Genomic DNA, 11,682 nt, shown 5'->3' with positions numbered 1-11,682 from the left:
GGAAAATGAACAATCTCTTTTTAAAAGAAATTGATAGAGATGAACGTGTCATTTGTCGTGGGAAATGGCCGTGGAAAGATTGCTACGAAGTGCAAAAGAAAGAAAAATGCAGGCTGCTTCTTATACTTGTCTATCAATGACTGAAAATAACGAGATAGAATTTGGATATTGGAGCATGTACAAATCAATTTAGACACAAGGAAGGTTCCAGAAGATGCTCTTGCTGATGTGTAATTCTGTTGTAATTAATTTAAACTTTCACCTTGCTGGAATATTTTGTAACAGATTTTGTTAGCATAGTTGTATATATATACTCCACGTTTTGTATCACTTCAAGATGGAATATAGAAATATTCATTCTTCATTTTTACGCATTTCTAGCTTTCTCTGTTTTTAATTCCCCAAGTTATCTATTTCTAACATGGTATCAGAGCCATGAGAGAGGATAACAAGACTGTGACAGAGGAGGGCAACATCATGATACAACCAAATACCAACCCATATTCCAATCTTGCAAATCCTTCCAATCCATACCGATTGGAAACCTCAGACAACCCGGGAACAGTACTCGTCACCGAACTGCTCACCACTACAAACTATTAAACTTGGGCACGGGCTATGCAACGAGCCTTACGAGCTAAGAATAAACTTGGTTTCATCAATGGAACTTTGAAGAAACCCACCACCATTGATGATCCTCTTTTGGAGATATGGGAACATTGCAATGACATGATTGTGTCCTGAATTTACAACTCCATCAGCCAACAACTCAGATCTAGTGTAGCTTTTGTGGATAATGCAAATGAAATCTGGACGGAGTTACGAGAGATGAACTGAAAAAGGCCTTATCAAACCTAACTCAAGAAGAAGATCCATTGAGTGTTTACTATGGTAAACTTAAAAGTTTATGGGATGAGCTCTCGGTCTATGATCCCTTACCTGAATATAACTGTGGCAAACTAAAGTTGATTCTAGAAAGATATCAATGTGACTGCGTGATGCAATTTTTGATGGGATTAAACGAGTCTTATTCTAATGTTCGTGACCAGATCATGCTAATGGACCATTTACCATCCATAACTAAGGTTTTCTCCTACATTCAACAACAGGAGAGACAACGGATAATAAATTCACCTACATCCTCCATTGAATCTATTGCACTTGTCACACGAAAATTTTCTGGTCACTCTAAGTCTGTTTTAAATTCATCAGGCTCTAAAAAGGAAAGACCATATTGTACTTACTGCAAAACTACATGTCACACTTTTGATTCTTATTTTAAGGCAAGAAATGCTGAGGCACCAATCTGTAGCTACTGTCATATGGCTGGACATATTGCTGAAAAATGTTACAAGCTTAATGGCTATCCCCCGGGTCATAAGCTTCATGGTAAAGAAAAACCAACTGGAGCCTATGCCAATCAAACTTCAGTCCAACGTGGTAATGACAACAATGTTGAGGATACTAACCCAATTTCATTGAGCAAGGGTCAATATCTTGAACTGCTTACATTGCTTAAAGCCAAGGAGTCCTCTACTGCTGTACCATATGCTAATCATGTTTAGAAATTGACTTCCACACCTGATCCTTCACCATCAATTTCTGGCATATCACTTTGCCTTTTAGCTCACAACACACAAAGTTCTATGCTACCGCAACCTACTTGGATTATAGATATTGGCGCTACGGATCATATGATTTGTAACATCTCCTATTTTACTTCCATAACTTCTTCAGTTTCTTACTCGGTTAGAATGCCCAATGGAACTTTGTCTCTTGTTACACATATAGGAGTTGTGCAGATAACTGAGACCATAATTTTGCGTGATGTCCTTTGTGTTCCCTCATTTACCTTTAATCTGATTTCTGTTAAAAGACTTACTTCGCAATTACATTGTTGCCTTGTTTTCTTACCTGATGAATGTTTGATACAGGGCCTTTCATCTTGAACAACGATTGGGAAGGGTAAAGTTGAGCATGGCCTATATCACCTGCAACCCACCCGAGTTTCTCCCACTGATCTTGAACATTCTCTTTCCAGTTTTACCAAGAATAGTTTCATTTCAGCTTCTATTATGCATTCTCCTATAGAATTTGATTTGTGGCATTATCATTTAGGCCACATTTCTAATTCCAGAATTCAACTTATTCAAGATCCAATTGTATTTTCTAATACTTAATCAATGAAATCTCATGTTTGTCATGTCTGTCCACTTGCAAAACAATATCGCTTGCCTTTTCCCACCAGCACACATAAAACCTCACAATTATTTGATTTAGTTCATGTAGACCTTTGGGGACCTTGTGCAGTCGAAGCTCATGATGGGACACGATATTTTTTTACCATAGTTGATGATTTTTCTAGAAGTACATGGACATATATGTTAAAAAGAAAATCAGATGCGAAGTTCTATCTTATTTCCTTTTCCAACTTGGTTGAGACACAATTTACCACTAAAATCAAGATTTTATGTAGTGACAATAGACTTGAGTTTTCTCTTCTAGACTTCTACTCAAAAAAGGGTATTATTCACCAAATAAGTTGAGTCAAAACACCACAACAAAATGGTTTGGTAGAAAGAAAACACCAGCACAATTTGCAAATAGCACGAGCCCTTAGGTTTCAATCTGGAGTTCCTATGTAATTTTGGAATGAATGTGTAATGACTGCTATACATTTAATAAATAGGACTCCTACACCCCTGCTGCAAAACAGAACTCCATATGAAATTTTGTTTGGATATAAGCCTTCTTACTCTCACTTACGTGTTTTTGGTTGCTTGGCATTTGTATCCACTCTAGCACATGGAAGAAGAAAATTTGACTCTAGAAGTAGAAAGTCGGTTTTTCTAGGATATCCCTTTGGAGTAAAAGGTTATAAACTCCTTGACCTAGCCACCAACACCATTTTCCTTTCTCGTGATGTCATCTTCCATGAAAGATATTTTTCTTTCCAAGTTCCTACTACCTCTTCTCACACAACAGATTGTTCTTCACCTTTTCCCCTTCCAATTTATTCATCCACTCTTCCTGCAGAAATTGAGATCTCTTTCTCCTCTCTTGACCCTCTTGGATTTCCACATACTCCTCCTCCAGCAAGTCCACCTGATCCACCCACTACCTCCAATTTACCAACAACTTCTACTTCACTAATTCCCATATCTTCACCTCATGTTGCTCTTTGAAAGTCCACCAGAACTCGTACAGCTCCCAAGTACTTACAAGATTTCCATTGTCAACAGGCTTCTTCAATTTTACCCATACAAGTCAACTTAACTCACCATTCTCCATCGTCGCCTAAGATGAGCTCTTTTGCTTCAGGTAAACCTTCCTCTCTTTCTCATTCTTTATCTTATCAAAGATTATCACTCACATTTCATGCTTTCACCAGTTCAATCTCTAGTCACACAAAACCAACTACCTATGATGATGCAATTAAGGACCCTAACTGGCTTGATGCAATGGAAACTAAACTCTCTACCCTTGAACAGAATCACACTTGGACCCTCACCACTCTTCCTCCTAATAAGCGTGCCATCAGGTGTAAGTGGGTTTACAAGTTGAAATATAATTCTGATCGTACATTAGAACGTCACAAGGCATACCTAGTTGCTAAGGGCTACACACACCAAGAGGGAGTGGACTTTCATGATACATTCTCCCCCGTGGCTAAACTTGGGAGTGTAAGATGTTTATTGGCTATTGCTGCAGTACGGGGATGGTATTTAAAACAATTTGATGTTCAAAATACATTCCTTCATGGTAGCATTTATGAAGAAGTCTACATGAAAAAGCCTCATGGTTATTCCAAAGGGCAACCGGGGCAAGTTTGCAAACTACTTAAGAGTCTTTATGGCTTGAAACAAGCATTCCGTCAATGGTACTCCACCTTTTCCAGTGCTCTTCTTGATTTTGGTTTCCAACAATGCAAGGCAGATTATAGTCTTTTTACACTGGCCACAAATCACTCTTTTACAGCATTGTTGGTGTATGTTGATGACATCATTGTTGCTAGTTCAGATTTGACTTCCATTGCCTCTTTGTAAGATTTTCTTAATGCTAAATTATGCATTAAATCCCTTGGGAACCTTCGTTACTTTTTGGGGATTGAGGTAGCTTGTTCACAGCGTGGGATTGTCATTTGTCAACGAAAATACGCTTTGGATATTCTTGCAGATTCTGGTTTTCTTGGTGCTACACCTGCCAAGATTCCCATGGAACAAAATTTGAAATTGAGCAAACACTCGAGCCAACCTCTTGCTGACCCTGTTGCTTATCGGCGCATAATTGGATGGTTACTCTATCTCACAATCACGCGTCCAGACTTAAGCTATGCCATTCACAGTCTTAGTCAACTCATGGCTTCTCCTACTGTATCTCATTTACATGCTGCACATAAGGTCCTTAAATACATTAAATCTTCCCCAGGACAAGGACTTTTCTTCTCCATTTCTTCGCCCTTGAATCTGAGAGCATATTGTGACTCTGACTGGGGTTCTTGCCCAAACACCCGACGCTCCGTCACTGGATATTGTGTTCTTCTTGGATGGTCTTTGGTGTCTTGGGGTTCCAAGAAGCAATCGGTAGTATCACGCTTCTCAGTTGAAGCGGAGTACAGAGCTATGTCCAGTACTTGCTGTGAACTCACATGCTTCGGTACATTCTTCATGCTTTGCAAGTCAGTCACCCTCGGTCGAGTTCTTTATACTTCGACAATCAAGCTGCTATATATATAGCATCTAATCCTGTGTTCCACGAAAGGACGAAACACATAGAATTGGATTGCCACCTAATTCGAGATAAGCTTCAAGATGGCAGCCTGAAAACATTCCATGTTAACACCCATTCTCAGCTTGCTGATATATTCACTAAAGCTCTTCCCTCTTGTGTTCTTCGGTCACATTTATCCAAGATGGGGATAGAGAACCTCTATACTCCATCTTGCGGGGGGATATTGGAGCATGCACAAATCAATTCAGACGCAAGGAAGGTTCCAGAAGATGCTCTTGCTAATATGTAATTCTGTTGTAATTAAGTTAGATTTTCACCTTGCTGGAATATTTTGTAACATATTTTGTTAGCATAGTTGTATATATATACTTCACGTTTTGTATCACTTCAAGATGGAATACAAAAATATTCATTCTTCATTTTTACGCATTTCCAGTTTCCTCTGTTTTTAATTCCCCAAATTATCTATTTCTTACAGACGAGATAGTCAACCATAAAATTCCTACTATAATGCATGGATATTATGTAGCATCCCAAATTTCTTTATAATTAATTTTTTCTAAGTAATAAATAATGCTATATCAAATAGTTCTAAAATGATGGAGAAATAATTTTTCAGATTGTTTAATAATAATAATTTATAGTCGTACACGAAGTACGTGTTTAGCCTGAAATTATTATCTAAATATATATTTCAAATAATAAATACCTTATTTCATCAAAATTATTAAAAATATTTACTTAAAATAAAGAGCGTAAGACATTCAGGAATCAACAATATAAATTATAGTAAACCATTTTCAAAAGCTAAATAATTTACATAAAATTAATTGTAATTTTTTTTTAATATTTAACTGTGTAACATAAAATACTTAAGTAGTCTCTATTCATTTTCAGTACGATGGTTTCAACACGAATTCATATTCTCTAGTCCTCTAGTTCCCAACTCACTAATGTGTTTGATCAATAAATTGATCTAATTCATTGATAATTCAGATAACTATTAAACTCACGAAAAGATATACAGCACTGTCTAAATTTAAATGAATTCTACGAGTGGTTTGTTCAATACACTCCAAGTATTAGTGTCATTATTCACCATTTTCTACTATAAGTGATCCTAGGCACTTCAATTTGCATGTTCCATACTAAATAAATATAATGACACAGAAGAAATAAAAATCACAATTTATTTATTATCAAAATGTTATTTGATTGCAGCAAAATATACTATATACATACAACCCGACATTAATTACACATGCAATTAACATCTAACCCACCAAATGAACAAGAACTTGTAAAACTAGGTTTTTACAGTACAACAAAAGATCAAGATTCAGGAAGTAACTTCACTTTTGACCTAAACTTGATCAATTTCTTGATCTACGTCGTGCAGTGCTGAGTTGAGCTCATGGTCGGTAGGAGTTGCAGTGATAAATATGGAAAGATGAGGAATTGTTGGCAGCAGCAGTTGAACGCTCAGTACAAAACTCCTCCAAATACTAGATATGAAGGCCAAGCATGAGAAGAATAGCAAAATTATGGGGTAAACATACCAAAAGAGAAGTTGTGGGCAGATTAGTGAAGCCAAGAAACAAACCATTAGGGAGACTGAATAATTTTTTACTTGAATGCGGATGTATCCCATAATATTTTTCAATGGGATTACAATGGAGATGAAGGAGAAGACAAAGAAAAGTACGATGAGAAACCAAAACTTGATCCAAGTCAGGCTACTTAGTATATCAAATGGATCCCATTCCCAAGGCATTGCCACATGTGATTTCAAAATGTTTATAGCAAATATGGCAGCAAATCTGAGATCAATGTATATCATTATTCTTGGGTTAATTTCTTGTACTAATTACTCGCTTATAAGAGTTTATTTTTTGTGTTTCTTATATATAACAAGGTCCCCGTTAAGATTTCAGAACTTGTTATCATGTTTTTTTCGTCTCATCTCTTTGTATGTAATGACGAAATCGTTCCCCATCTGCCACTTGGAGGAAGGCTAAGGTAAATTGGCCCACTATAATTATTTATTAGTAGACTGTGACTTTAAAATAGGACACATCTAAAACTGATCCATTTTTGCAATGCGATTTCACTAGGATTTGGCTGACCAAAATCTTAAATTTTACTCTTATATAATATCAATTTTTAACAAAAATTTCAAAAATTAGGGCCTCTTTATGGACATTATTCAAGTAAGCTATTGACTTGTATGGTATTTATTTTATCTATAAAACAGAAACAAATTCACAAAGGAGGACTCCCCTTATGCATATAAGGGAGAGTTTTATGAGAAAAAAATATCACATACTGTTGACCTTCTAGTCCAATCCATAGACACAAGAGAAGCATAAAACAACGCTAAGGGAATAAAGCAGTAAAAGATTCACACGTCCGATCGTGAACCAATCCCCATATCCAGACTCACTATAAGCTGTCAATAAGATACATAGGAGCAAGTGAATAAAACGTGATTCATAATCGAAACTAATCATTAGACAACCAATAAGGGACAGCCACCTAGCACAACACGAGAATTACCAACTATCCTAACATTTCGAGGGAAATAAATAAATACCCGCTCCCATGTGAAGAAAAATGCATGCAATTCAAATATCTCTCTCTCAAATAGTTATTTCTCCTCTTGTTCTAGTTTAAGCATAAAGACTGGTAAATTAGGAGATGAAACTCATAGTAAGATGAGAGAATTTGTTGATTGTATTTATATTAATCTTTGATTGTAATTGTTTATCAATAAAATCATTTGATCCAATTTTTACCATCAACAAATTAGCGTCGTTGGAAACTGAGCAAAGTAAACAACCAAATTTGATGACAAAAAGCTCTAATTCCCTGAACTTTGAAAACATAAAGAGAAATCGGGAGAAGTAAAGGCTTCGGAAGTGGAGACAGTGATGCCAATCCTAAATGGCAAAGAGAAGAAACATCGGCGAAAGCATAGGCTGACATTTCTCCCTCACAGCGCTATCGCATGCAAAAGAAAATGTCAACGGCAAAAACCATTCAAGAAATGTCGAAAAGCCTAACAGTGCTAACAGGAAATAATGTTTTTATGCGGGAAAACTTGAGAATACTTCCAAAACAAGTATGCCGAAAAGATGGATGAAAATGAAAACAATCCTATCAACAGAGCTTTTCGAGACAACGCCAGTATAAAGGCATGAAAAACCTGTAGTAACACACCAAGGAAGCTACTTAGGTGGCGTCGCAGAAGTAAGCCTGCCAAAAAGAGGTTTCAGTAGGAGGTTACCTCTCAAGATCGGAGAAATAGCCATCATGATAGTTAGCGAGTTGAAAGCTTTTCAACACTTCTTACAACACTCCTCAAGATGAGGAATATGAAGAGCAACCAACTAGGTCATACGAATTGGATGATGATGATGAACACCTCATCTTCTACAGAAAGATTAAGGAAGAACCAATTTGAAGCTAGCCTTAGCTAAAGCAAACTTTCTTAGTAGTGTTCACGAGCAGCCAAATGGTACAGACTCCAACCACTAAACTGGATGATATGCTACAGGAGGAAGAAGAATCCTTGAAGAGTTATTTCATGCGCTTCAACACAAAGCTGATAGCTTGCGAAACAATCTTAGATGAGAAGGCAAAGGACGCCTTATGGAGTGGACTACTCATGGAGACTCCTTTTTGGAGAAATTTCTACAATAAAAATTTGGCTTTCTACCATCAGCTAGTAAGCATAATCCAAAATGAGATCCAGACGGAGTACACGATTGAAAATCAAAAAAAGGTAGAATAGGGGTGAGTCCTTAAAGGGAAGGCTCCAACATACGCACCCAGGTTGCCTAAGAACCAGTTTCCATAGCGATCACAAGAGAAAAGTGCATGTGATTTCCCCAGCTCCTCATGTCGCGGCGGAGCACTTCCTTACCCTGATAACCACAAGGTAAAATTCTATAAAAATCATCATAATAGGGATCATGATACGAATGAATGATATGAAGTAGTAAGGATGGCGAAGCTATGAGACCAACAAGGCAAGATGTATGAAGGGACTAGCAGTCGTAAGCCCACATACTCAAGCACTAGAGAACGGGGTCATGGAAGAAGAACAAAGCCAATGGACATTTTGCAAGGATTAACATGTAACCAACACTCCTGACATCAGTAAAAGAGATTCATACAATCATTGGCTATCCTTATGTTGGTGGAGAGACATCGAACACATAGAAAAACTATGTATGAGTTGCCAAAAAGGCTACGCCAGAAAACTTCTCGATCCAAGGTAACCACCAACTTGCATCCCATCTAAAATTTTAAATGACTAGGAAGTCATATATCCCTACTCTGATGTATTGATAGTGTGGGCTATAATAGCTTTCAATGACCTTAGCCGCATGCTAATGAATAATGGCAGTTCTATCAACGTATTATTCAGAAGTGCTGTTAACGAATGCAGATTGATCATTATTAGGTGCCAACATCTGAACCACGTTATGACTTTACTGGAGATGCTCCGATCCCTAGAGAACAGCTTTTTTTTACACTCCATGTGCTCTCTTATCATCATTCGCCTTACACCTCAGATTAGGGCTAGTGAAAAATCCATGATGTCTAACTGATTTTTTAAATTCTTCAACGCCAGTATAAAGGCATGAAAAACCTGTAGTAACACACCAAGGAAGCTACTTAGGTGGCGTCGCAGAAGTAAGCCTGCCAAAAAGAGGTTTCAGTAGGAGGTTACCTCTCAAGATCGGAGAAATAGCCATCATGATAGTTAGCGAGTTGAAAGCTTTTCAACACTTCTTACAACACTCCTCAAGATGAGGAATATGAAGAGCAACCAACTAGGTCATACGAATTGGATGATGATGATGAACACCTCATCTTCTACAGAAAGATTAAGGAAGAACCAATTTGAAGCTAGCCTTAGCTAAAGCAAACTTTCTTAGTAGTGTTCACGAGCAGCCAAATGGTACAGACTCCAACCGCTAAACTGGATGATATGCTACAGGAGGAAGAAGAATCCTTGAAGAGTTATTTCGTGCGCGTCAACGCAAAGCTGATAGCTTGCGAAACAATCTTAGATGAGAAGGCAAAGGACGCCTTATGGAGTGGACTACTCATGGAGACTCCTTTTTGGAGAAATTTCTACAATAAAAATTTGGCTTCCTACCATCAGCTAGTAAGCATAATCCAAAATGAGATCCAGACGGAGTACACGATTGAAAATAAAAAAAAGGTAGAATAGGGGTGAGTCCTTAAAGGGAAGGCTCCAACATACGCACCCAGGTTGCCTAAGAACCAGTTTCCATAGCGATCACAAGAGAAAAGTGCATGTGATTTCCCCAGCTCCTCATGTCGCGGCGGAGCACTTCCTTACCCTGATAACCACAAGGTAAAATTCTATAAAAATCATCATAATAGGGATCATGATACGAATGAATGATATGAAGTAGTAAGGATGGCGAAGCTATGAGACCAACAAGGCAAGATGTATGAAGGGACTAGCAGTCGTAAGCCCACATACTCAAGCACTAGAGAACGGGGTCATGGAAGAAGAACAAAGCCAATGGACATTTTGCAAGGATTAACATGTAACCAACACTCCTGACATCAGTAAAAGAGATTCATACAATCATTGGCTATCCTTATGTTGGTGGAGAGACATCGAACACATAGAAAAACTATGTATGAGTTGCCAAAAAGGCTACGCCAGAAAACTTCTCGATCCAAGGTAACCACCAACTTGCATCCCATCTAAAATTTTAAATGACTAGGAAGTCATATATCCCTACTCTGATGTATTGATAGTGTGGGCTATAATAGCTTTCAATGACCTTAGCCGCATGCTAATGAATAATGGCAGTTCTATCAACGTATTATTCAGAAGTGCTGTTAACGAATGCAGATTGATCATTATTAGGTGCCAACATCTGAACCACGTTATGACTTTACTGGAGATGCTCCGATCCCTAGAGAACAGCTTTTTTTTACACTCCATGTGCTCTCTTATCATCATTCGCCTTACACCTCAGATTAGGGCTAGTGAAAAATCCATGATGTCTAACTGATTTTTTAAATTCTTCTACACATTAGAACTCTTTATAATCTCTAGTTTGGATTAAACTTCTCCATTTTGGCTTTATAGTTGGGAAACGATGATTATTTTCCTTACCTGAAGAATGATTAGTATGCAGCTCCTCAGAATATGCATAATATGGATCATCCAATTCTGAGCCATATTTTTTAGCAGCTGCTAGAAATTCAAGGTCTGCAATCAGACCAACCTCAACTATTTTCGTACATTTCTCTTATAACGAAAACCACCATCGTCCACACTGTCCTTCAAGTAATTTAGCTGGCAATCAAGAGGCCCAATCTTCACCATCATTGTTCATCAATGGAACGCAAAAGACTATGATTAAGGTCTGCTATTTAGTCTAATTATAAAAAATAAGAATATGTAAAAACAAAAAGTTAACAATCATTATTATATAGTTAAGGTTTCAACCTTTTAAAACCTATTAAAAAATTGATTATTTCATAACATTCAATGTAGAATCATTTAGATGCCCATATAACTTTTTTCTTTTTGCCAACAAGCAAATGAAGCATGTTCCAACAGTTATTGTATTCCATATGAGGGACTAGTGGGTTAGCTATGCCTTCTATTATCCAGACAAGAGAAGAATGCACAAACCTAATACTGCATTGATCCTGATTTCAGGGGAAATTTTGAAAACGTTGATAGAACATTTTTCTCAATGTTCTCTTTCTAAGAAGAAATGTCATGAAAAGGGTTGAAGATGTGAGTTCAAAGAAGCAATTTGTCGGTTTCATTCCAAGTTGTCAAGATTTAAAAGAATATTTTCCATGTTTGATTTCTATTTTCCAGTTGTAGTTTTCAGTCCATTTGAAAAGATTGGAGTTAAATAAGTGGTGGATGGATAGTTA

General features: G+C 37.2%; 1 protein-coding gene across 1 annotated transcript; it reads left to right on the top strand.

Moving 5' to 3' along the window:
• The first annotated feature begins 618 nt into the window (after positions 1-618).
• Positions 619-1,565, top strand: LOC111388581. Its single transcript, XM_023013338.1, has 2 exons — positions 619-737; positions 827-1,565. Exons 1-2 carry the CDS (start codon positions 619-621, stop codon positions 1,563-1,565), a joined length of 858 nt encoding a protein of 285 aa, XP_022869106.1.
• Positions 1,566-11,682: the final 10,117 nt, after the last annotated feature.

Source organism: Olea europaea, unplaced genomic scaffold (genome assembly GCF_002742605.1).
Source record: "Olea europaea var. sylvestris unplaced genomic scaffold, O_europaea_v1 scaffold508, whole genome shotgun sequence".
Lineage (NCBI taxonomy): Eukaryota > Viridiplantae > Streptophyta > Magnoliopsida > Lamiales > Oleaceae > Olea > Olea europaea.
The sequence above is the reverse complement of the archived record's forward strand: the minus strand, read 5'-3'. Positions and strand labels throughout refer to the sequence as shown.